The following is a 27,589-nucleotide window of genomic DNA, read 5'->3' as shown; positions in this document are numbered from 1 at the left end:
TGCTCGCGCTAATTGCGCGAATGTTGGCAACTTGAGTCTGCGATTTGGACTGGGTTAACACCGAACTGATCGGACCAATCCTAAATGACGGAACGAGTCGGAACGCAATGCAGGTTTTTCCCGCCAGATTAAATTTGGTTCAGCTGGTATGCGAGAACACGGTATGTGCACTTTGGAATGTATTTACGATCCGAGGCTAATTACCTCAGCTGTGGCATTGTTCTGCGAGCAGACTTAACTTCCTCTTTGCCAGTCACATGACCGAAGGACACATGACATCACAACGTACTGTAAGTGCAGTGAGGTCGTGTATGGACTAAGTCAACCATGTAATCAAATTGTTTTAACAAATTTTATTGTTTAATCTCTTAATGGAAGTTACACGAGGAGTGAGCGCTCTCGTATGGGCAGCATACTCAGTTTAAAAAGACCAAGCTCAGCCGACTTCAGCATTAAACCAGTGAGCCATTCTAATGATCTCAAAATGTTCAACGTTAAGAGGAAGTTAAGAGGACTGAATTTGTATGCATCAAAGGGAAATATCTTGAAAATAGCCACTGGAGCCAAACACAAATAAAAATGACATCTACTTTTTTAAAATGTCACTTTATTTTATGTTGGCTCAAAAATAGCTTTTTAGTCCTCAACTGTCAAATACAAAGAACTGTCAGTGTCCATCTGTACACCGATGGCCAAAAGAAACCAGAATAACATTAATAAAATATCATGTCTTCTATATGAAAGCCACAGTATTGAAATTAGTCAGAGGCTATAGTTACTAAAACCAAAACTAAAAGCTCTAGCTTTGAATGTCAGAAAGTAGTTATTAATGCCATCTCGGATTCCACTACAGTGCAAACAGTCAGGGAAAGCTCTCAGGGTCATTAAATACACCACAAAAGGAATCAACATGGACAATATAAAATGAAAGCAAAGGCTAGCTATACAAAAATATATAAAATTTATTATTTTCTCTTTTTAAACATCTTTTTTATCCTCAAAGACAGATCGTTCAAAGTGTATCATTCTTAACAAGACATTAACTGAGAAAGTGGCAACCTAATTCTGAGTGTGAATGTCTATGAATATACTTATACACATATTATAAATACTACACATACAGTACTTAATATTTCTCATATATAAAATGTATGTATACCCTTTTCTGTTACATATATAAACTATACAAATACTATATCTTTTGGTTATTTGTGGTAATGTCTGACCAACATGCTAAATAAAATCATATAATTAAATGCTTTATATTTAGCTTTTCCCTACTAGACTCGGAAAACAAAAGCGAAACATTTCAGGTGAAGAATCCCAAACTCTTTTCTCGATTAATCAGCCTGCTTGAAGAGCCGACAAGCAGCACTGCAGAATACCCGAAGAAGACGTGAATGAATGCTTCTTTCTGCGTTTAACTGGATCTAAGCAAAATTTCACAGTTCAATGAACATCCCTGACCCTACCACTTTTTATTTTATTTTTTAAATTAGATTTTTTTGTATTTTATTTCTTTTTTTTTTCTTTTTCTTTTTTATTTTACATTCAATACGGTGTCCGGTAAGCTGTGCAAAACCTTTACTTAAAACTGGCTAGTAGCCATTTTTCATTGCATTCATCTTTGGTACAAAAAAAAAAAAAAAACAATCAAAATATAGTGTGCAAATATTTCTCTTTTTATATAGTTCATATATTTTCTTTTTAGTCCCCTTCCCCACCAGCAAAGTACCAAAAGCCAAAGTAACATCTGTTAGAGCCATCTTATGATACAATGAACAGACTCTGTGGCCCAAGCCAACATTTCCTGCATCCCTATGTACATTCATAATATCTTAAAGAGCTAAAACAACGAGAAAATATACAAAGCGTTCCTCTCTAGCTCTCAGTTTCTGAGAAAAAAAGTACACTTTCTAAAACCTCTGGGAACTCTGCAATCTTCTCCTCTCTTAAATACAAGGCACGGATGAATATTACTTTTTGTACGGTTACAAAACTGAGCACAAATGGGGGAACTTCAAACTGTCCTTCCACTTTGTTAGCATAGTCTACTGTATATTTCCCGTCAGTGATATTTCAATAAAACTGTCGGCAGAATTATCCAGTTTCATAATTTTGAACGCATCCACCAATAACAGCACTGGGGCCGCCATTTTATTCTCAGCCTCAGTATCCTCCCTTTAAATTCCTCTCTGTTCTCCAACAGTAAGAGGGCAATGGAACTTCACCAAGTAGTCTTCTCGAACCAAATTCAGCAAGAATACCCACCCGCTTGCCAGCTGAATTTTCATCCCCAATACACATCCCCAACGTTAGCAAAGCAGTCATTTTTAGTTTTTTCTTTTCCCCCCAGCTACTGTGAATTAAAAACCGATACACACCTCTGACCATTTCACATACTTGTACTTGCTGCTGCAGTTGGTCAGCTACTGGGTTAACAATAAAACGTCCGTTTACTTTGGCGGGAAAATGGACAGTGGTAACCTACATATTTTTTTACTCTTTTAATCCTAACATGGCTGTAGATTTGACAGGTGTGACCTGACATACAATATTCACAAAAGAAAAAAATAAAAATAAAAATGGCCCTGCCTCTCTGTTGTGTCAAGTTTATCACTCCACATGCAGGGCAATGGCAGCAAATCATAATTTGCGTTGGGGGGGCAACTATTACGCAGCATGGCTGTTCTGCTACTGCCATGTTTTTAAGTGCGCGTGTGTGTGCATGTTTGTTTTTTTTCGTTTTTTGTTTTTTTTAAAAGATTTTTTGTTTAAATGAAGAAAAATACCGGGAACACAAGGGTTCTTTTAGCTGGTTTCACGTTTGCAACCGGTGGCTCATAGACAAAGTTTACAAACCACATGCAAAAACAGGGTATCACTCTCCTCACACCTGTACGCCAGACATCTCTACTCTTTCCATTTCCTCATTGTTGCATAATATAAATATACGAACACATGAAAAGGCATGTATATATATATAAATACACATATATATATATATATTCACACTAGGCATGTGGGGTATATCTTATAGATGGAATGAGCATGCACAAACGGGACGCCTTTACAGTTTTTGGGAACACGAATGGCGCTGACGGCTCGATCCTCTCCAGGGGGCCCTCCGGGTCGCCCCCCTCTACACTTTGGACGTGGGGACGCGGAGCCCCACCAGCCCTCCCGTGGGGTCCCCCCTGCTGGTGGACTCCAGGATCTGGTTCACGAAGTCTGAGGTCTGCCCCGCGACCGGCGACTTCACTGCAAGCACAAAAAGTCAGGAGGTGTGAGAGGAGCGGGCCGTAGACTGCTCCTACTGCACTGAACCTTTCCGCTAAACGAGCGCCATCCCAGGCTTAACACGGGACAGAACACAGCAGGCTCCTCCAGCTAAAGGACTGCGTGCACAGCAGAATGTTCAGTGCTAGATCAACTCTTACAGAGTACATACGGTGCCAACTGTATTAACTCAGAACAGTTTACTGTGTAGCTGGAATGTCACATTTGATTAAATGCCGATGCTTAGACAGTGCAGTTCTAAATGCTTTAATTATTAATTGCCAAATTACAAATAATGAAAATTTTTGATGGTGGTAATGTAATTTTCTGTTTTGTATCCCAATCTTAAAACCTAACCTTCTTCAAAATATTACATACACACACGCTAATAGAGCAGTTATTAATGCTTTATTTACATGTAGTAGTTCAACACATTAGATTCAGTGACGTTGCTGTGGAACGTCGTGGACAAGCTTACCAAGATTTTCACTGATAAGCTGGTCCAGTCTGTCAGCCATGTTTGTTCCTTTATCCCTGGAGTCATCCTCCACCCTGCTGACGATCTCCTCTTTGATGGCACTGATCACAAACAGCAGTCGATCTGCCAGGCCCAATCAGACAAACGATGAACTGCGTCAGACATTCACGTTTTGTTTTGGTTTTTTTTCTCACCCCTGTAACTGTAATAGTCAAGTCCATTTATACATACAAGAAATTTGACTTGACACAATATGTTCATTCTCAATGAATGAATGAAAAGGTTTAATTGAACAAAAAACAAACAGTAGCATAGGACCATCATCATCATGTCATAAAAGAACTATAAGAAAAAAATAGTCATCATATCATACAAAAACTAAATAAAAAATAAATGACGGTTTGATTGTGTCTGCATGAAAACTATTTAATGATGGGTTTGGGAAAAGGGAGCCTTCAACACGCTTATAATTAATGGCTATATTTCTGTTTGTAATTTTTATTTATTTTACTGGTACACTCGAGGTGCCGCATAATACCAGGATATACCCACATATACTCATTCGAGCTAAATCCAGTTCCAATTTACATTCTTGAATGGTCACTTTTTAGATGTGAAGCACCTTTATGACCGGCAAAGTCACTAACTCACTCAGTCAGTAATTCAGTCAGTTAATTAATGGTGCTTGAGGCAAATTAGTAGAGCAAGGATAGATGGATGTCTGTATCAAGTTTCGTGTAAATCGGACTCACGGCGTAGGAGTTATGACCTTCAACCTTTCCCATAGACTGGTGGCGCCCCCTATTGGGCAATTTCAAAATAGTTTTACACACATGGTTCAACAGTGTTATGAAACACATCCTGCCAGTTTTGTAATGATTGGACAAACAATTTTTGATTTATAATCTGATTTGTGTTATGCCACGCCCATTTTTTGCATTTGTAGCGCCCCCTAGTGGTCGATTTGAATGAAACTTTCAGGGTATGTTTCAGGTACTTATGTGGACATATCCTGCAAGTTTTGCGATTGTTGACTTTGGTCTATTTATGTGCTGAGCCATACCCTTTTGAAGTTCATTGGTCAATATCTTCAAAATGCAATAAGATATCATAACTTTTGATAAGCTTGATCTAGTAATGATCCACAGAAAATCTGGTAGCAATCGGACCTACGGTTTAGGAGATGTCAAAAATGTGTTTTTCAAAAAATTAAAAATGGGCGAAAAATTAGTCACACAGACTTTAGTGGTTCTTGAGGCAAATTTGAAGAGTGAGGATAGATGGATGTCTGTATCAGGTTTCGTGCAAATGGGACTCACGGCGTAGGAGTTATGACTTTTCAAAGTTCAAAATTTTGACCTTTAATTATAGCGTCCCCATCAGGCCGATTGGGGTCATATTTCTTGGGCAGCACTTGCACACAACTTCCAATCAATGGGTAGAATTTCTCTACCATTTACCATCTCACAGGATTTTGCGCAAACATTTCTGAAGAAGATTAATAATAAACCAGCATAAAAGCAAAAACAATAAGGTTTCAGCCCTTCGGGTTGGAACCCCTAATTACAAATAAATACAAACTGTGAGAAAAAATAGGGTAGAAGTAATTAGTAGGTAATGCTATATGTTAGCTAACGTTTAATATAATGTAACGTTGATACTGATATAACATTAAATGTTAGAACTGAGATTGTGACAATGGCTGAAGTGTTGTCTTGCTGTTTGAAAATAAAACGGGCAACGACAGAAACAAATATGCCACACAGGCAGGGATGACACAGCTGGCCTGAAAAGCCCGTCTGCCCCGACTCTGACTGTCAAACGACCGAGACCCTGAATGACCGAGAGTAAACAAAATGGCCGACAGTAACCCCGAACGGTTGAGAGTAACCCCAAACGATTGATAGTAACCCTAAATGATTGACATTAACCCTGAATGATTGAAAACAACCCTGAATGATTGAGAGTAACCCCTGAATGATTGACAGTAACCCTGAATGATTGAGAGAAACCCTGAATGACCGAGAGTATCCCTGAATGATTGACAGTAATCCTGAATGACTGAGAGTAACCCTGAATGATTGAGAGTAATCCTGAATGACCGAGAGTATCCCTGAATGATTGACAGTAATCCTGAATGACTGAGAGTAACCCTGAATGACTGACAGTAACCTGAATGACTGAAAGTAACCCTGAATGACTGAGAGTAACCCTGAATGATTGCCAGTAACCCTGAATGACCGAGAGTAACCCTGAATGACTGAGAGCAACCCTGAATGATTGAGAGTAACCCCGACTGGTTGAGAGTTACCCTGAATGATTGACAGTAACCCTGAATGATTGACAGTAACCTGAATGACTGAGAGTAACCCTGAATGATTGCCAGTAACCCTGAATGACCGAGAGTAACCCTGAATGATTGAGAGTAACCCCGACTGGTTGAGAGTTACCCTGAATGATTGAGAGTTACCCTGAATGATTGACAGTAACCCCGAATGATTGAGAGTAACCCTGAATGACCGAGAGCAACCCTGTATGACTGAGAGTAACGCTGAATAACTGAGAGTAACCCTGAATGATTGACAGCAACCCTGAATGACTGAGAGTAACCCTGACTGAATGTAACCCGAAGATGAAGAAACCCTGAATGACTGGAGTAACCCTGACTGAATGTGACCCAGCCAAAGACATGAGGTTGTTGCCGGACCTCCTTTTCGTATCGTTGAGCCAACATTTGGCCCGACTGAGTTTCTTCAGCCGGCATGCCCTGGGGAAAAAACAGGAGTGGTTCTGGGAAAAACAGCATGAACTCGCCACGGCAAAAAAAAAAAAACACAAAAAAATAAAAACACAAAAAAACAAAAACACATCCGGATGACAGCCTGGGAACGAAGCTGTAATTAACAGGAGTGATTCGCTGGCACCGTCCCAATATTGAGACAAGCCGTTAAAGAAAACCGATGACAAAAAACGTGAAAGTCATGAATTGAACGATGTACGAATGGGAGAAGGAGAGTGAGTCTCAGAGGGAAGAATCCATGGATTCATGGATTAGAACTGACAGCCAAAAATTATTAGTCACAAATCAGTCATATGACAGAAACCTGAATAAATAAATCGGTATAATTTAAAAAAAGAGTACAAGAGAGATAGACAGAGAGAGAGAAAGAGACAGAGAGGGAAACAGATTGTAAGAGAGAGAGAGAGCAAGAGAGAGACTCAGAAAGACAGAGGAAAGATAGAGAAAGAGATAGAGAAATAGAGAGGCAGAGAGATAAAAATAGAGGGAGAAACACAGAGAGACAGGGGGAGAGGGAAATAGAACAGTAAGCACATATAAGTGCCAGAGTAGGACAGGTGAGACAGGGGGCCTACCTGGAGGCCAGCTTGTTCTTCTCTTTGCGGGAGCGGGGCCTGGCGGTCAGCGGCAGCTCGCTGACAGGTGTCAGGTCGCTGATCACCTTGTTGAGTTTGCGCAGCTCGCTGCCGATCTGCAGAAGCTTCCGGGGGTTCGGCGTCAGGTCCTCCACATCCGTGCGCCGTGATTTCTTCACCGCGTACTTTCCTGCTCCAGCGCCGAGCCATAGAGATGAACAAAAGAGCGTCAGTTTCTCATCTCCACGGAGACGGTCTGATTACAGTTTAAGCACTGGACAGAAAACATCCGCAACCCTTTCCAGTGGCGACCCGAACCAATGGTCATTACATCCATTACATTGCATTTAAATCACATAGCAGATGCTCTTAACCAGTGCTACTGACAGCAGTGGAGAACACCAGTGTTACTCTCACGAACACAAAAATACGGCATCTCCAAGAGACACAGAGGCCCATTCATAATCAATAAGTGTAATATTAACCTAACAGGCAACTATGTTTATTGTAACAAAAGTAAACTAGACAGATAATCTTATAGCAGCAATACTTAATTGTAACACGGCTATACCTGACATTATCCCAGACTAAATACAAAGACAGAAAGGACAGCTAAGGAGGGGGTCTGCACAATCAGCTCTGAGATGGGTACAGTATCGTCTATTAGCACAACTCAAGCGATATGAGCATGTGTGTGTGTGTGCGCAAGCGTGTGCATGTGTGTGAATGTGTGTGTGCATGCGTGTGCGAGTGTGTGTGTGTGTGTAGGTGCACAAGCATGTGTCTGCAAGCGTGTGTGTGTGAGCGTGGGTGTGAGCACGTACGTGAGCGTGTGAGACCACGTGTGTGAGAGCATGTGTGTGAGTGTAAGTGTGTGTGTGTGCAAATGTGTGAGAGCATGTGTGTATTTGTGTGAGTGCGTGTTTGTGTGTGTGCGCTCCACAGCGCCCCCTACAGGGCGTGCTGGCTCACCGTGGTGCAGGCCTCCCTTCTGGTACATGTTGCTAGGCAGCGTGTCTCTGTCCCACTCGGAGGGCATCAGCATGCGCTCCTGCTTGCAGGAGGGGAGCTGCTCGCTGTACTCCCAGAAGTACCGCCTCTTCCCCCGCTTCCGCGAGATCACCGCCGTCAGGTTCTTCACACCCTCCGCCATGTCATTCTCACACCCTGAGGGGGAGAGAGAGGGGGAGAGAGGGAGAGAGAGAGAGGGGAGAGGGAGAGAAAGAAGGGGGGAGGGGAGAGAGGGGGAGAGAGAGAGTGGGGAGGAGAGAAGGGGGAGGGAGAGGGAAGAGAGAGAGCAAGTGGGGGAGATTGGGGGGGGCGACAGAAAGAGAGAGGAGCGAGAAGGGGGAACAGACATAGGAGGGTGGTAGAGAGGGAGAGGAAGAGAGGGGGTGAGAGAGGGTAGGGAATGAGAGAGAGAGAGAAATGTATGGGCCCCACAGTTTTGGAATGGCATGAAATTTGGACTGTGCCAGTGCTGACTGTGGCCAGAAGTCCTGCAGGGTCATACACAATCATTTCTAGAGTCATGGGGGGGGGAGCAGAGTCATTCAGCAGAGACGTCAGTGTCTCATCCCCTGCTGGTCAACTGGGTGCCCGCTAGAATGCCTGTTCAGCTGCACTGTCTCCCTCTGACTCATATCTGTCAGAGCCCAACTTTCGAACTGTGGTCTGACGAGAAGAGATGCGATGCAGGTGTGATATGAAATGCATTCTAAATTTGAGAGAAAAGATTAAAATAAAAATAGATACATAAATGATGTCATTATTCCAGAAATAGTCAAGCCCAGCTATGTTCCACTGCCATTTTGAAGAGTAGGGTTTTAAAAAATTTTCACCATTCTAAGTCAGTGTTCTAGAACTCCATTGCTTTCAATTATCAGTTTATGGCTATTACATCAGCATTAGAATGTTGAGTTAACAACATTCTAATTGTATATTTGTGACCTCTCTCCTAAAAGGGTTAATTGCAAATGTTGTTATTCGTGTTCCATTTGTTAATTGTTTTTCTAGAACAGGGACTGCATACTGAACATTCCTACTGACTGACACCAAGTGGTCAGAACATTATCTCTATGACATCACAGCAGTGATGTCACCTTGCCCCCACCCACAGTGTTCCGTGAACTTCCCTTCAGTGTTGCAGTGTGCAGGCGGCAGACAGAGCCCAGCCAATGGCAATGACAGCACGTAACCCCCCAAAGAAACCTTGCGCTGGTTCCGCCTCCGCGCGTTACTGCAGGACAGCACGGTCGCGCAGACCGACGGCATTCTTGTGCAGCGCATGCCCTTGGCGTCCACAAAAAGCCTTTTGTGTCGCCCTTCCAAAGTCTCACTGTCTGAATATGCAGCCACTTAATCAGCGCATGATAAGCCAGATTTCATAACTGAAGGAAAATGCGGTTCGGTGTTTTATTCAGTACAAAGCCGCGCAAACTGTAATAAAGTTAGCGCATAAGCCCAACAAATTGTTTGCCAGTGCATATTTCTGGGCAGCGGTCAGCAACATTGTTAATCACATGCAGACAGAAAGCATTGGATCCTCACCCCCAAATCCCCACCACCACTCTCGTCAGACTCTCACTCACTGTACATATTTTCTCCAAATTTAGCTTCGAGTTTCTTCATAAGCAGCTTCATCCCTGGAGGGTGTCCAGACGCCCCCCCCCCACCCCTTCTTTGCAAACCGTTTTTAATGAATCAGCGCTTCAGCCAAAAATGCAAAAACTAAATAACTGCACGAAGCTCGGAAAAGGCCAAGTCAGTTCTCTATCTGCTATTTGATGACTACTACCACAAGTACCCCTGCAAACATCTGGGTTCGGTTAAATGCTTTGTCTGGAATATTTTTTGGGAAAGAAATTAAGTCAGCGTGTATTTGTGCTTAATTCGGTGAAGCAAACATGCAGTGTGCAATTCTAGAACCTATAATAAAAGAAAAAGACTGGCTCTGTGCCTCACAAAGGCCCTTTCTACAGTCTCCTACCTGCTTCTGAAAATGTGTCGCTCATGTCATCGTCCTTGTCACCCTCATAATCCTCGTCTTCCTCCTCCTCGTCCTCCTCCTCCTCCTCATTCTCAGAGAGCTCGTGCTCGCTACCGAATCCCTCATCGTCCAGCTCGGCCTCCTCTTCGTCTTCCTCCTCGTCCTCCTCTTCATCCTCCTCGTCCTCCTCCCTCTCGTCCGGCTCCTGGGCGTCCGCCTCCTGTTTTCCCACCAGTTTGCCCCGCGCGAGGAGCAGGTAGTAGTTGTGCTCCTCCTCCTTCTTGTCCTGCCCGGCCTCGGGTCCCAGGGTCACAGCGGGGACTAGGCCGGGACACCCCCCCGTCCCTGGGAACAGTTTGGGGGACCCGGACTGTGGTACGGTGGTCTCCATGTCAACAGGGGCCTCCGAGAGGAGGGGCCTCTCCAATTTCTTCTCCCCAACCACAGCACCGGAGGCTTTAACCACGGCAACGGCAGTAACGACGGCATCGATTTCCGTCTCCGCGACGCCCTCGGCGAAAACCGGACCGACGGGGAGGTGGGCGGGCCTGGTTGGCACGGCGACGGGCGCAGGGCGGCGGGCCATGCTAACGCGGACACTGGCCTTGCGGACGTAGTCCTTGCTGTCAGACGGGAGGGGCGCCATCTTGGGGCCCTGGGCCTTGGACATGGTCTCCGTGCTGGACGCCACGGGCCAGGTGGCCTTCTGGGAGCCCTCGGCGAAATCCGGGAGGGGGTTCCTGGCCGAGGACGAGCAGGCGCCAGCCCCAAGAAGCCTGGCGGGTGCCTTGTTGGCGTGCGAGGAGGCAGGGCCGGGGGCGGAGCCGGGGCCGGGGTGGGGGTGGGGCTTCTGCCCCAACAGCAGGTCGGGGTGGTAGAGCGCGTCGCTGACGGGCTGTGAGTCCTCGCTGTTGAGCTGCGCCAGTGTGGGTGTCTGACCTATGACCTCCTCGTCCTGGTAGGGGCTGGAGAAGTCGTCCAGCCCCAGGAAGTCCACCTCCTTGGTGCCCCAGATGTCGCAGCTGGCCAGCCGCGTGTAGCGCGTCAGGTCCTCCCAGTACGAGTCCCACTGCTCGAAGGTGGAGCTGTAGGCGGGGTCTCCGTCCAGAGCCTCCTGCTCCACCCCCTCCAGCTCTCTGCAGTCTCCTGCCGTGGGCACGTCCACCCTGGGGCTTTGTCTGCAGCTCATATCCCTGTCCTGCACACAGAGAACAGAGAACAACAGGCATTTATGTAGTGGCACCGTCTTCTGTTCCCACTTGCATTTAGTCAAAAAAACAGTGTGGCCCGATGGACTTCCTTCAGCAAAACTGGTAAGATGACAGTGACGTCACAGTAGTCCAATTTAACAGAGCATCAAATAGGGAAACTTCAATGATAATCCAGTGTAACTTACAATTTTCTATCATACCTAAATTAAGGTTAGTCTATTACTACTTATAAAATCACACAAGGAACTAGACATAAATCTATTACAGAAAAATGCCTTCTCTTTGCTTATTCATGGCTCTTACATTTTAGCACCCAACTGTGACAAAAAAAAGAGAAGAAACTGAATGTAAATGCTGAGGGCCTGCAAAATCATTAATTCCTCTACGATGATTTTCAGTCGTGACTGAATCTCTTACACAAGGTCGTAATTTGATTCTCCACAGGGGAAAAATGATTTAGTAGCTTTTATAACTGTCTATCTAGATCCCAGAAAGGCAATGGAGTATGATCAGAAGATTGTTATCCCATCTACAGAGCCTGAAGACTGAGTATATCCTTACCTGCATTGACAATAACAGTAAGAACTGATGATTATGATTAGTAACTTTTATATTTTTACATATTGTTAATACATTGTTATTTCCTGTTTATTTTCTATTGAAATTTCATCTGGTGCGTTAAACATAATTATAGGGGTAAATTATGCTTCATACTTAATTGAACATATTTGTCCCCCTCGAGAGGCCACAAGTCTTAATACCTTATGGCCAGGGGTTAAATTGGGATTTGGGAGGTGAGTGGACCCTGAGATCCGGTGGGAGGTGGGTGAAAAAAGGTACAAACCAATGAATGTCTCAGCTCAAAATAGTTGTATCTTTAATGTATTGTGCACAAACAAGCATGCAAACGATCTGACTAATCGGTTGGAAAGGGACACACAGCTTCTTCGCATTGTGTTAGGGAGATTAAATGATAGCCTAAATGCGATTTAGAAAAATCAGTTTTAAACACTAAACAGTGGCGGAATGTTTCACTGATTTTCCTTGAGTATCAATACAATTAATCCACAAAATAGGCTACTCAATACTATCATATATAGCCAGATCTCCCCATATAGGCAGTTTTAGCGAGTAGCCTAGGCCTTATAGCCTACATTTATTTTCATTTGCAATACATAATTGTGCACATTTTTAATCAACATTATTTGCGGATACATGCACTTCTTTTTCCGCACTCGCATTCATGGCAAACATCTGCAATGTGTAGATTGTAAACAAAATTGATGTGCAGGTTTTGTTTTTGCTGGTTATTCTGAAAGCTAACACGGTAGATAACAGACTGGTGTATCTTGTTTGTTAGGTGTAGACTACTTGGTGATTAAAACAGATTTTTTACGGATAAATTGAATTTATGATTTAATCCCCCCAACATGGTATGAAGACGCTGTGTTAGGCTACTTAACATTTGATTAGTCCGATCGTGGCACGCTTGATAATAAAGGAAAATTACTAATGAAAACAGGTTGAGATCAATGATTAGTTTAAAGGAAGGTTTTGCGCCCCACCAATTTTCAGCTCACCAGTCGCCTCTGAATAAAACGTTAAATATTCAATCCTAGCTTAGCTGCTGACCAGCAACCAGGTGATTTTGCTCAAGCAATCAAAGTTGCTGTTAATAATAGCCAGCGTTCGTGGGGGGTGTTTATTCATCTCTCTTTAAAATGTTGCATAGATGAAATTACATGTTAATTAAATTACCTACCGCGTCCGCTTCCGAACAATCAAGACAATAAACAATATTTTTCTTTCTGTGCCTGTCTATATAAACGACTGTTTATATAGAGTTTTTTCTCTTGGGATTGTAATAAATAAAGAAGAGCATTCTGTAAATTATGCGGATGATGTATTATTATATTTGACAGAACCTACATCAACAATACCACATTTAAAGGAGCTTATTTCTCAGTATGGGTATTACTCAGGATACAAGGTAAATGTGGATAAAACAGAGGCAATGGATGTCAATGGCAGGATCCCACAAAGTGTAAAACTTCAGAGTGGATTTAAATGGCCTAAAGAAGGTATTAAATACCTTGGCATGTATATCCCCCCGTCTCTACAGAATTTGTATGATGCTAATTATAGTAAACTAATTCGGTGCATTAGTAGTGATTTGGAACGATGGTCTGTGCTCCCTCTCTCTCTACTGGGTCGCATTGAAAGTATTTGTATGAACGTTTTGCCCAGACTACTTTATCGATTTCAGATGCTACCTATAGAAATTCCGAAATCAACTTTAGATAATCTGGATAAAATAATTTCGAAATTCATATGGCAAAAAAAAGCGCCGTAGAATTAGACTTAAAACTTCACAACTATCTAAGCCAGACAGAGGCCTTAAACTTCCAAACTTAAAATATTATTACTGGGCTGCACAAATGAAGCCTTTGATAGTGTGGATTCAGAATGGCACATACACACGATGGCTTAATATATTTTTAAAAATGTGCCCACAGCCTCTGCAAATCCTACCTTTTCTAGCTGCCCATATAAAAGAATTGGCAGACTGAACTAAGATCACTCTTAAAATCTGGAATAAAATAAAGTCAGCTTTTGGGAAACCAAAGCGAATCTCATCTGTAATAAGCATTGGATTTATGAAGACCTTTACACCTAACAATTTAGATATCGGCTTTAGACAATGGTCAGATCATAGACCGGTTTATCTGCACCAGTTATTCAATGGTGACAATCTTAAGACATTTGAACAGTTGAAAAATGATCTTCCCAGGACATATCTTTAGATATATACAGCTAAGAACTTTCTTGACAACACACAAAGAGTGGGGAAAACTCATAAAACCTACCCCCATAGAAAAGTTTCTAACAGAAATACAAATGGGAAATGGAGGTAAGGAAATAATGAGTAAATTATATCCTATATTTTTATCTATGAATCTACATAATACCATACAGATAAAGCAGAGATGGGAAGCGGAAGCGAATAAGGTCATATCGCAGGACACTTGGGAGGAGGCACACTTAGTTACAAATTCAAACACATGGAGGGAATTCAAATGGGAAATAATCACTAGATTCTTCAGAACACCAGAAATAATAGTAAGATGGGCCCAACACATCCCAGCTCATGTTGGAGGAACTGTGGAACACACATTGCCAATCACACCCATACATTCTGGCTATGCCCTAAGCGAAGTGTATTCTGGAGAGAAGTATCTGATGCCCTCAAAGAGGTTTTCCAGCAGGATATTCCACAAGACCCCACAGTGGCACTACTGGGAGTAATACCTGAGGGCCTGGATGGGAGGGCCAAGAAATACCTCTTAAATATATTACTTACAGTAGCCTTGAGGTGTATAACCATTAGATGGCTGAAACCAGACCCTCCCACATACTACTTACTACTTTGGATCCATGTATTGTAAGTAGTAAGGTCCCAAGTATGGGATCTTCATCAGATGGAGCAAATTACATACTCATTAAGGCCCCAAAAATCTATCTTTACTAAACTATGGAGCCCTTTCATGGCTTTAGGGTGCTTGGCCCATCTGCTTAACTCTATACTCTATACACACATCACATGCACACATTGCATGCCATCTTTCCCAGAGTAAATATTGCACCTGTATTTTTACCTATGCTATCATACCTTGGAGTGGACAATTGCTATTATCATTTTTCTCTTTTTATATATATATATATATATATATATATATATATATATATATATATATATATATATATTTTGGAGTGGATATTTATGGTTTTTTTTCTTTCTTTTTGTGTGTGCTATTTTTCTTAATATTTGAATATAATGTGTACAAATGCTATATACAGCTGAAAAAGGAAAAAGAAAGTCATTGTATGAAAATGTATATATTATAATGTTGTTGATGAAAACTGAATAAAAATTAAGTTAAAAAAATAACTGTCTATCTGCGCCCTTGCGTTTCTTACAAATGTTCAGTCTTTTTTATCATATACTCCACGTTGTGTTGCGGCTGAACAGATTCTAGACGTGATCCTTGGATTGCCAGTGACTCGCAAATTATGACCAAGATGAACTGACAGTCTGTAATTCTCTGACTATTTTTTAAATTGATGTATAATTATGGTAAATAATTTGTATATTATAATTCTTCAAGTTTTTAACATGGGAAGAAAAGCAAGCACACTGGGGCCTGTATCCTGAAGCAGGATTACTGAGTTAGCTGGATTACTGCGCTGAGTAAAACCCAAAACAGCGCTTTTTACTTCAGTCCATGTTCCAGATCAGGGAGGGTTCCAGGTTTAATTCAGTGCTGTTATCCTGCTAACTCAGTAATCCTGCTTCGTGATGCAGGTCCCTGGCCTTAGCTTCAGTGACAATAAACAACATATAAATAAACAGTTATGAAATCTCCTATACAAGTGAGAAAGGGAGAGTCTGTTTTCTACGCCAGAGAGGCACACACGCACAAACCTACACTCAAACACACACACACTCACACACACACACACTCACACACTTTCAAACACTCACACACACAAACACACACACACTCAAACACACATAAACACACAACTTCACACAAAGACTCACACACATACACACACACACACACACACAGAGCTGGAGATTTCCAGTTGCTGTCCACAATGCCATCAGCTGCTACAGAGGCGGTGGGGGGAGGGGGGAGAAAGGGGGTGGAGGTGGGTGCTAGGGGGGGCCGGGGGGGCCGGCAGAGAGGGGGGGGCAGTCGGGATGCAGAAAGCCGCTTTGTCAGCAGCAGCTAATAATGCGGTCCTGTCTGGAAACCCTCCCCCCCTCCCCCCCCCCAATATGAGGCAGGCAGTCTGTGCAGTTAAGAAGGGGGGGGGTGTATAGAAGAGGGGGGGATATGGTGGGGAGGGGAGGTGACTCACCAGCTCGTACATGAAGTCTGGGTCCGAGCTGTTGGCCAACAGGTCTGTGCTGGTCAGCACCTGGTCAGCAAAAGTGTGGGTCTGAAAAGCATCCCCGAACGGAGGGTGCATTCCACTGATGCTGGGCTGTGCGGAGAAGGGGGGGGGGGGGAGAGAGAGAGAGAAAATCAATTCTGTACATTACTGCCAAAAAAGCCCGCCGCCCCCCCCCCCCCCATCAGAGCCCCGGGTCAACGTGTTCATTTCACTTTCACTTTCATGGGACCTGGAATTGAGGCGTTTGGTTAGAATGCCGTTAAAAGCACGAGGCTGACTTCTAGAGTGCTTCTTTATGAAGACACATTTTTTAGATTGATCAAATACGGATTAAAGGGATAGTCCAGGTGAAACTCCAGGTGTTTTTTTTTTTTTATTGGTCCACGTGGTGTGTGGTGTGTGATGAAGGAAATTTTCGATATTTACATAAGTTTCAAATAACCTGCCAACTGCCAACAAAGGTTGGCATTGGCACAATCATGGGTTCCTGGTTTAAAGCACAAAAAGAAAAAACGTACAGTGACGTTATGACTGCAGAGGCCACAGGTGCGAGCATATTAATTCAGCCTATTCACAGTTATAACCATAACAATCTGTTTTTAGTACTGTGCTGTTCCGGTGCTTCTTTCCGTCTCAGTTTAAAAGTGGTGAAAGCTCCTCACTTGTAGGGCCCGAGAGGCCTGGTTTAGATACAGCTGGCCTGTCCAAGCGGGGAAGCCTAGCGTAAAAAATTAGCCAGGCCACTCGTGAACTGAAAGTGAAACTTGTCTGACTATGAAACCGACAGTTTCAGCCGTTGCTGCCGAGCCACACTTATTCAAAGCTGAATTCATGGCAATGAGCTGCATGGGAAGGGGATTTGGCGTGGGGACGGACATCACGTCTGAGGACAACTAACCGCTTCAATAGGCCTGGGCTGTCCAAAGGCAGTGGGTCAAAGTGAGAAGACCTTTTCATCTTTACCTACCTGCCCCCGACCCCCAAGCCCCACCTCACCCACACCCCAAAACATTTTCAGCCCTGCCGATGCGTTGCTTCGCTTCTCAACGCACACAGCACACTTGATATAGGAAAGCCACAGCACTTCTTGTGCTGAATGCAGCCGTTCAGGATGCATGCGTTACAGGAAATAGTCATTTTGTTAATCCAACACGTATTCATTTATTTATTTATTTGTTTGTTTGTTTGTTGATCAAAGCATTTATTGATGGTCAAACAGGTTGTAAGAGCCCATAGACCAAATCATATGATGGCACAATTAAACAGGCCACAACACAGGGTCACGTTTACGAGGTATCCCCTATGTTTTTCCCAACAATTCACACGCTACAAAAGGGTACAACAGAACGCAAACTAAAGTTAAATTTTATCTCACGATAACTAATCATTTAACTTAAGATACCAAATGAATCTCAGCGTTGAGGTTGCTTGAAGAAAGACATTTTAACGAGTCCCTTGGGAACGCAGCAAGGCCATAGATACACGCTGTTATTTATATCTTCCAAACCATTACTGGCTGCAATTTATTATTATTATTCTTAAAAAAGCTTCGCAAAAGAGGACAACTCATTATTTGCGTCGGGATTATGACCAAGAACATCATGTGCCCATTGTCATTTGCACATTTTAAGGTTAAACGTGCAGGCAGGCTTGGGTTTTACACAGGCTCAATCAGCGACATTTACCAGTCTATTTATTTTCGGTCATTACAGTCATACTGAATACTGCACAGCACGGCCTCTTAGGACGGTGATGTACATTGATACGTTATGGTCATTGCACAAATTAAAATGTTTTGTGTTTTTGGATGTGTGTGTCATGTGATTCGCCATTAGAGATTCATAAAGGCATCATCATTTCTCCTGGAGCAGATACAAATTCCACTCAACACTGCAGACGACTATATGTTGAATAGTTTGGCCTAATAATATCAACGGAAATAAACACATTTGATTATTTTGGGACCTAATCCCCCCCCCCCCCCTCCATTTTTTTAAAATCACAAAATATGCTACAGTCTAATGCAGGCGTCTCAAACTAAAGACCTGGAAAGTAGGTTTGTACGATTTGTACGATCAGCAGCCAATTACGGCCTTGGAAACAAGGCGTGCAGACTCTTCAGCCAATCAATGACTGAAATGAAGCTCTTAAATTAAGTGCAGGAACACATCGAAAGCCAGGCAGCCCTCCAGGGTTTGTGTTTGAGATCCCCCCTGGTCTAATATGACCGATTTCCATCCTCTACCTCTAGCTGGCCAACGGCAGGTAAAGCACTTGCACCTGCACCTGACCGCTTCGCACACATCCAGCCACAGCCGTGCACTACAGGAGAGCTAGCACCCCCTCGGTGACCAAGGGAAAGCTAGCCGACTTTAGCACGTCCTACTCCAGGTCACCAAAAAGCAAGGTGTGGTTGCTGCATGTTCTTGGACAAAGTCGGTTAGTGTCATAATCAGATTCTGACAGGCAATATCGAGGCTATACAACTTGTATCATCATCTCTTCTGGATTTTCTTTGATCGTGGCATAGTGGGGTTGTAGAAACTGTAGAAACGTTGTGGTGACTTCACTCTGATGGCAAGGTTCAATATTAGTGATATCAGCTGCAGTCAAGCCTGGTTGTGTTCAATCAGCTGAAGCTAGTTATCAACTAAATTAGGTTAACTTGCTGATTGAGTAACTAAGGGGCAATTACACACATGGGTGATATTGGTGATTGTTTGATCTGAAAAATGTGTTTTGCATTTACTCAGGTTCCCTTTGTCTAATATTAGGCTACATGTTGTCTAAAGATCGGAAACCATTCAGTGTGACAAATATGCAATAGTAATGAAAGTCAGGAAGGGAGGAAATACTTTTTCACAGCACTGTACAGTGAGATGTACACTGTTTAACTATACATTGAGTTGTACATTATCCTAGTATACTGTGAGATGTATTGTTCCAGCAAACAGTGAGATGTACACTGTTCCAGTGCACAGTGAGATGTGCTGTTCCAGTACAGCGAGATGTACACTGTACAGTATGGAGTGACATGTAAAACTATATGTCAGGCATACAGGCAGCCACCCTGGACACCTGACTCTTACCTGAGGCATCGTTGAGCACAGGTCCTCGAGCTCCACGCGGAAACTTGTTCGCCGCCTCCCTGGTCCGGGCGTTTCCACTTTTGTCCCAGACCAGAAGAAGAAATCAATGGTTTTTCGGTGGCAGGAAGGAGGTTTCTATCCCACAAGCCCCAGCGGCTTTTCCTTCGGTCCTCGTGAGCCAGCTACTCTCTGCTGAGAGAGGAGAGAGAGACAGATGGACAGACCCGAAAGACGAGGAGGCCGAGATTAGAAGAAAAAAAACCACACAAACACAATGCATCTGCACACCTCACGTCATCGACCTCACAGACCGTCTGAAACAGGACCGCGGCACATGCCCTTTAGAGCGACTCAGTACCGAAGTCCCCCTCACCCAGGGAAAGGAACGATGATAAAGCACAAGGCCTGCGGATAGAGATTCTTCGCTACGTGTCCGAGTGTGCGAGGGGAGCGTGTGCAAGAGGCTGTCAGGAACGGCTGTTCCTTTTAATCGCACTGAGGCTTTGGGCACCGCCGGGGACAAACCGCCATTCAGCGGTGCAGAGGCAAGATTTTTGGGAAAGGAAAAAAAATAGAAACAGAGAGAGGGAGAAAACATCAATGAAACGGAACCTTTTCACCAAAGTTTTTTTGCTGTTTCTGAGCGTGTTTCAGGCATGGCAGAGCCTCCGCGGGCACATGCGTTAATTTGACGGGAAGCAGACGTACAGCGGGAACAGCGGGCTATTTTTAAAACAGCCTGTGCCTCTTCTTTCTCCTGCCGCTCTGTCCGAGGCACAGACGGAGCGGGGGGGCAAAGCGGGGGGGCGGGGGGGGGGATGGACTGCAGCCGCTCTTTGCATAACAAAATATGAAAATGCTCTGCTAGTCCTGGCGCAACGAACTTGTTCACCTGCAGCAGCAGCGGCAGTGCATCCAGCTGCGCTCCACTGGGGGGGAAATGACATCACATCCTGTCGGCAGGCACGCACCGCCTGTCGCTGTTCCCCCTGCACTTGCAGCAGTGGGGCACTCCTGCCGAATAATTGAGAACCCCCACTCTCACCGGCGCGATATTCTCTACGTCTGCCCCTCTCCCAGAACAGAACCCGACCCGCTCACATGAAGCGGCATCTGATGGCGCTATAACAGGGCGCTACGCTAACATTTTACCCAGGGTGCGCATGTACTCATAAGCTGAAAGATTTAGGAGCGCACAAATGCATCCCAATTAGCAGAAGGACTCTTAAATGATTTCTCCAGTTAGCACAGTTTGCAGGATCAAATGCTCCTAAAACGGGAGCACTGTAGAGCCCTCGTTATAAAAGCACAGATGGTCAAAGAGCAGTTTCCTGTGAGTTATTTCCTGAAAAAGGCTTTCAGTAACCGCTCAATTAACAAAATGGTAGTCTTGTAAAAAGATCTCTTAAAATACAGGAGCTACCTTAAACTGACGACACTGAGAAACTAACATATGATCTATATGTGTAACACAGCCCACCTGTGCTACATACCTATAACTATATACTCCAATGGAGGGGACTGATCTGTGAAAATACAGAAGTGCAACAGCAACTTCCTGTTTACATCAGCTGGGGAGAGACAAAGCCACTGTGACAAAGGTGTGAATGAAAATTACCACCCCACCATCTTCTCAAAAATTGCAACCCCACAAACGGCATGTTGTGCGTGTGCGTTGAATTTCGACGCCTGTCGAGTATCTTTACATTCCAATATCGGACAACTCAGCTGCCTGAGGCCTAACAGGCAAAAGTCAAAACTAGACTTTAATCTAGATTTAATCAAGACAGGAATCTAGAAAGAAAAAACAAATACCAAAACTTGAGTGAATCAGCTTCCTCTAGTCAAAACTGCATGTTAGCAATCAACAAGTTTCGTTGCACACCGATTTCCTTCCTGAAATTCATGGACTCCCAAATGTAAAAGAAAAATCTGATAAAATAAAACAAAACAAAAAAAAACCTCTTCATACATAATGTTCACTCTCTTGCAATGACTATTCTAAGAAATCAGCATAACCCAAATCTGTACAGCCACTCTGAATCATCAAAATATTATGCCCCATAATCAAAGGGAAATCAAACTATGCAGGTCCAAATCAAAAGCACAAAATTATTTACTCAGGATTTACAATGATATGAAACACAGTTAAGTGTTTGATCTCTCTCTCTCGCTTTCTCTCTCTGAGCAGTGCACAGAAAATAAAACTGCTGAATAATGATGAGACCACAGGGGACGGCACAGACGATAAGGAGCAGCTACGCGCTGATGATGAGTCACGCCGGCCAGAGGGGTTAAGGAACAGTCAGGAGGCATTTATACAATGAACAGCTGTGCGGCCGTGATTTAGCCCAAATGAAACTGCAGGATGAGGAATGAGACTGCCATGCTGGGGGGGGCACAAACTGCCCTCACGGCCAGAGTGCGGAAGGAAAAAGGGAGGGAGGGAGGGAGGGGGGGGGGGGGAGGCAGACTTTGGTACTCCTTTATTTTAGTCATTCAGGGCATCAATAGGCCCAGTAAAATATATTCACACAATCAGAACATGAGAGAGAGAGAAAAGGGAAGAGAGAGAGGAGGCAGGGGAGAGAGGGAGAGTGGGGGGGGGGAGAGAGACAGAGGGAGCAAGAGAGGGAGAGAGGGAGAGAGAAATGCCTGGGGATGCACAGTGTACGTTAGCAAAAAGGGGGTGAAATGTATGTACCAAAATTATCTGGCTGTTCAAAAAAGAGAAGGCTATTTTTTTCTCCTTTGGAGTGCCAGCAAATCCCTCTCAGTTCCCTTCGTGTCAGCCTGTTGCCTGTGGAAGACAGTAGGTCCGAATGTAGCGTGGCTTTCAGAGAGTATGCATGAACCATTTTCTCTGCAGTTCTGCCACCACTGCACCCAAGCGCCTGACTATCTGCTGTAACCTCACGCTACACTTTGACCCATTTCTGTATCGCCGCATGGCAGAGGTTGCTCTCTTTGTTTATATTTTCATGTTCAGGGTTTTTTAAATTAATTTTTTAATATCATTTCAGGTTCAGTGTAGGTTTTTGATTGGCCAAGACAGTTTTTGTATTTGCAATGACAAATATTTTATATGTTTCATTACCAAGGTTTCTGATGACATATGACTATACAATTTCTGGTTTGGGGACAATCGGCGTTTGTGGTCTAAAGCAAAAATACTAGGCTATGTTTTGAGTAAATCCGAAAAATAGGTTGTATAGTCATGTTATGTTTCCAGAGGTTTGTAAACAAATTCATTTTAGAGCATTTGTTCATAATTAGTTCATAAAGCAAAAATTGGTTTTAGATTGTTTCCACATGTCTACCATAAGTAATTTCCTTCTTAGTTTGTGGGTGCCAAAGGAAATAGATTCAAAAGGGGGAAAAAAGATTAGATTTTATTTTTGAAGAATAATTGGGTAATATACACATGCCCAACCTCCACACACTCACATTTTCTAAACATCAACCAGAAGAGACAGTCGCAAACGAGGCAGTACTGTAGCTACACTAACGACAGGGACTCAGTCACCCATATAGCACAATAAAAATTGTGCTTAAAAATTGAACTGCAACTGTCATCACCAGAACACACACGTGATTTAGGCAGACCTCTCCGCCAAGGCAACCAAGTGCTCTTCCAATAAAAGGCCAGTCCCAGGGTGTAGCCTATCGACTGGCTTGCTTTAGTGTGTCTGCGTCTAGACACACTTCTCTTTTTCTGATTGCAGACTGCATTTAAGAAGGTAAAAGCCATTACACGCTCGGTCAGAATGCGGGGAGGGAATAGTTTAGTGCGGCGGCTCAATGGAAAGTCACAGAACACCGGCTAACAGTAATATAAAATAGATCACTTCAAAAGAAACTCAAACGAGTGGCAAAACAAGAAGCCAAGAGGCATTTGTTACATTGCATTACGTTACAGGCATTTAGCCGACACTCTTATCCACAGTGACTTACACAACGTTTACATAGCATTTACATTGCATCCATTTATACAGCTGGATATATACTGAAGCAATGCAGGTTAAGTACAAGGGTACAACGGCAGTGTCCTACCCAGGAATCAAACCAGTTTTGTTTTTTTTGGGTTACAAGACCAGCTCCTTACCCATTATACTACACTGCCGTCCATTTTGTGCTTTGGGTCGATACAGACAACATTAACTCAAAAGATCAAGACTCGGAATGACAGAAACAGAAACCATGCCAGATAACAGCTGGGACAGCTCAAGTCATATACTTATTAACAATGCAATTCATCAATGTGGCCTATCCAGGGAAACTTACTTTAATACATTTAGCGTGTAAACCACCACACGGACGGACATTCGCTGAGCCACGTGCATCAGGTCGAACACTTCACCCAAGGGAAGAAACAGGTGCAGAACCCAGCCAAGAACACAAACCCGAAACCTGGCAGAAAGGCAGGCTACCTGACCACTTCCATGCCACCGTCATCCCGACAAAAGGGCTATGCGAGACCCCGCTAAATAGCTGTGCACTTCCTCAAATAATATGCAACAATGCTCTATGAAGAGGAGCCAAAATGTTTATTTATTTTTTAATTTACTTTATTGCAAAAGTTTTTTTTAGTTTATTATTATTTATCAGACCTGGGTCAAATACATATTTGTTTTAGATTCAAACACTTTTCTACGCTTTACTAATCTTGCCTGGTGTATTGGAACCTATGAAATACTCTCAAAAAGTGAAAACCACACCTTTTGATCCTATTGGCAGGCTCAATTACACCAGGCAAGATCAATTGAGCACAGAAAAGTATTTGAATACAAAACACAAGCCTGTTCCAAATGTATATTAATGTGGTAATTCCACTGTCAGAATTATGGAGACACATTAATGATCAAAATCAGATGTGTTGTTATTTTCCCTACAAATCCCAAGAATAAGTAGACTAGGCTACTGATTTTAGGTATCTGTCTTTATTTCTGGCTAATTTCAGCCTCACTGGTCTGTAAGCAGGCACAGGTCTGTAAGCAGCAGTGCAAGATCTGTAAACCAATATGTTCAAAAGAAGCCCATGAATTGCCTGCCTATCAGAACATCAGACTTTTTTGTTGAAACAATCACTGATAATATTCTGCAATAAAATCATGAGAATAACTTTAGCACACCGTTCACTTAAATATGCAATTAACATAGCATGTAGTAATTTTTCCCATAAAGACGATCGCATTTCTGTTAGGTAGCCTAAGTGATAAACAGTGACTTATAGTGCTTAAAAATGAAGTCTCTGCTTCACTTGAGGTTCTGCATTAAATCTTCCCTAGTAAACAGGAGGAAGCTACACTACATGAGCAAAAGTATGTGGACACCTGACATCCAACATCTCATCCAAAATTATGGGTATTAATATGGAGTTGGTCCAATCTTTGCTGCTATAACAACCTCCATTCTTCTGTGAAGGCTTTGTACTAGATGTTGGATAATTCCTGCAGGGATTTGCTTCCATTCAGCCAGAAGAGCAATTGTGAGGTTGGGCACTGATTGGGAAATTAGGCCTGGCTTGCAACCCCATCCAATTGCAGTTGGCTTTCCAATTGATCTCAAAGTTGTTGAATTGGGTTGAGGTCAGGGCTATGTGCAGACCAGTCAAGTTATTCCACACCAATCTAGAGAAAACCATTTCTTGTGCCCAGGTGCATAGTCATGCGGAAACAGGAAAGGGACTTCCCCAAACTGTTGCCACAAAGTTGAAAGCACAGAATCGTCTAGAATGTCATTGTATGCCGAAGCATTAAGACTGGCCTTCACTGAAACTAAGGGGCCTGGCCCAAACCTTGAAAAACAGCCCCCAAACAAGGGGTGTCCAGATACTTTTGGTCATGTAGTGCATTTCCAGGAAAGCGTGTTCTATTGATCTCAATTGGATGTTTATGGTGTAGGCTGAGTTGCCAGGTGCACACACCCATACAACACATAACGTTCATTGGAATGCAATTCGTGTTATTCTCGCATAAGATTCAAGGACCTGGCAATTTATCTTTATTTTCTCATAGCCACGTGGGAGAGAGCACAGCGATGGGAGAGCACGGCGCTTGCCTGAAAACAAGATGCTTAACTTTTCCTTACGAGTTTTGAAAGCCCCCCCGCACGCCGACCAGACCAAACCATTACACGGGATTGTAAATCAAAGGCGTCGCAACACAGTTGCTGTGTCTCACTTTAAATGTTAATAAATTACAGCCTATGGTAAATTTAAAAACAGAAGGAATCCTGTTCAGACTTCTTCGCAGAGATTAGTATTAGAAGCCCGTTTATCGTACGGTAGGCTGCTGGCGACAGCTAGCACCGGCTAGCTCTGGTAAACAACAACAAAAAAATAGTTATTTAACCGCTTGCAAATTTCATGTTTTATATTATATTAATTGTCTTCAACGCATATCCAGCTCATTTGTAGTCACAAACTTAAAATGCTAATTTCCTTGCCAACCCATTACATCAACTGGCTAGTTTCAGGGCAATGGGAAAGCATTTCTGAATGATTAGCTGCTGGGAGTTGGCCATCTCCTACCTTCGCTGTCTATGGCAATGACCTAGAAAATGTTTAGTAATTAGTTTATAACGCCCACCACATCAAGTAAGCATCATGGTGCGAGCGGGCATTTTAAAATCTACCAGTTAGGTGGCTGTGTGTCAAAATGAGTGAAATATCCGCGTGAAATAAAGAAAAAATTGATTTATTTCAGTTTGGGAAAATCCACGAATCTTGAGCCTGACCCACAAACGCTTCCAGTCAGGGGGCCCTGAACTAAATAAATAGAAATGTCAACCTAACTCGGTAATTTACCATAATCCCCGCCTCCGCACTGCCCTATCCCATTGGTCAAAATGAGAGTACAGCCTGCCTTCGCCAAACCCTGAATGGGCAGACATGCTGTCTATCTAGGGAGAAATCTGACAACTAGTACCAACCCATTTCAGAATGAGCAAAGCAAGAGGAGCTAGTTTTATGTACCGACTAACAAATACTAATTAAGTGTATTTGGTGGTTGCATACATAGTTTTTAAAATAGCACGTAACGTTAATCCGTCTTTGAAAACGATTCTAGCCATCAAGAGGTAGTCGTGACTTCAAAGGACAATTTGTTCTGTTGTTTTTTTTTCTTGCTGGATAAAAAGCACCCTCCCACTAAGCTCATGGCCAGTTGAGCTGCGTGACATAGTTGTTAAACCAAACAACGTTCCTTTTAAATGCCAAAACTCGCAATTATCATGCAAAGACATTGATTACAACGAACATTACACAAAGCGCTTGAATCACGCTAGCTAGCTACCTATAAAAATAGCACTAGTGTTGGCTCGAAAGCCATATTGCTGGTGGGGGCGTGTACCGTTCTGTAGATGTTGGTTGTCTAACAGCTGGCGTTTCAGACATATTGACGTTACTTAAGCACATTTTACCGTGCATTTTGACGGTTTAACAAGTGTAACAACTGTCATTATAACAAGATAAACTCCGAGAAAATATAGTTAACGTCACAAAAGCAATGAATACACAGATTGCTAACACGAAGACACAGAGTGAAGGGTGAAGTTGCGGAAATACAACATTATAGCTAACACAGCTGGCTATTTAAGTAGCAAACCAGGTAGTTAACTAGATTAGTATAGTAGCTAGCTATCGCAGGTGGCTTGAAAACTCTAGATAGTCTGATCAATTATGAACAAGCAATGCAAACACATAAACATTGGCAGTACGCTAACTATAACATAATAGCTAGCAATATAGCTGCCCGCAAAGTGGTTATCATAACAACCAACAATTGGAATTAGTTGGTAAGGTAGCAGGCTAAAAAAGCCATCCGAAATCGCAACCGCAAAGGAGTTAACCAACAACTTAAAAATCTGATCACGATTTCATTCGAAACTCAATGCTGTTTCTGAATAGTGGATAACTATGGCCTCCGTCCCTCCCATCTACCGTGCAACCAGCTAGCTAGTGGCTAGGCTCTAATTTGTTTATTAAAAAGGAGGAAAACCTGCATATGATCTTCAGTAAACTTTCCAAGGGCTATTTAAATTCCAATACTGCTTACCTTGATACTTCCAGCGGAGTTTTTGATAGATATTTAGTTCCGTAATCCAACCTCTATTACGATGTTTTTGCCATTACTGCTGAAACCACGCTGCTTTCCTCTCTGGTTTGTTTTGTTTATCTTCTTCCTGACGGGCTCTAGAAAGCGCG

The 27,589-nt window shown here is 43.1% G+C and overlaps 1 protein-coding gene across 1 annotated transcript; it reads right to left on the bottom strand.

The window, feature by feature from the left end:
* Nucleotides 1-333: 333 nt before the first annotated feature.
* Nucleotides 334-27,589, bottom strand: LOC135262570 (CREB3 regulatory factor-like). Its single transcript, XM_064349580.1, has 9 exons — nucleotides 27,441-27,589; nucleotides 19,384-19,575; nucleotides 16,259-16,384; nucleotides 10,122-11,319; nucleotides 8,105-8,299; nucleotides 7,133-7,322; nucleotides 6,425-6,524; nucleotides 3,758-3,893; nucleotides 334-3,261 (listed from the first exon to the last, which is right to left on the bottom strand). Exons 2-9 carry the CDS (start codon nucleotides 19,390-19,392, stop codon nucleotides 3,143-3,145), a joined length of 2,073 nt encoding a protein of 690 aa, XP_064205650.1. The 5' UTR covers nucleotides 19,393-19,575; nucleotides 27,441-27,589; the 3' UTR covers nucleotides 334-3,142.

The sequence above is a fragment of the Anguilla rostrata genome, chromosome 9, assembly GCF_018555375.3.
Source record: "Anguilla rostrata isolate EN2019 chromosome 9, ASM1855537v3, whole genome shotgun sequence".
Classification (NCBI taxonomy): Eukaryota; Metazoa; Chordata; class Actinopteri; order Anguilliformes; family Anguillidae; genus Anguilla; species Anguilla rostrata.
Note: the sequence above shows the minus strand (reverse complement) of the source record. Positions and strands in the feature narration are given on the sequence as shown.

Excerpts from the sequence above, each read along its gene's own strand:
- LOC135262570 (XM_064349580.1), bottom strand. Across the intron at positions 11,320-16,258 it reads CAGACTTCATGTACGAGCTG|GACAGGGATATGAGCTGCAG; the intron begins GTGAGTCACCTC and ends CTCTGTGTGCAG. Across the intron at positions 3,894-6,424 it reads CTTTGGCTGGGTCACATTCA|TTGGGCCTGGCAGATCGACT; the intron begins GTCAGGGTTACT and ends TCGTTTGTCTGA.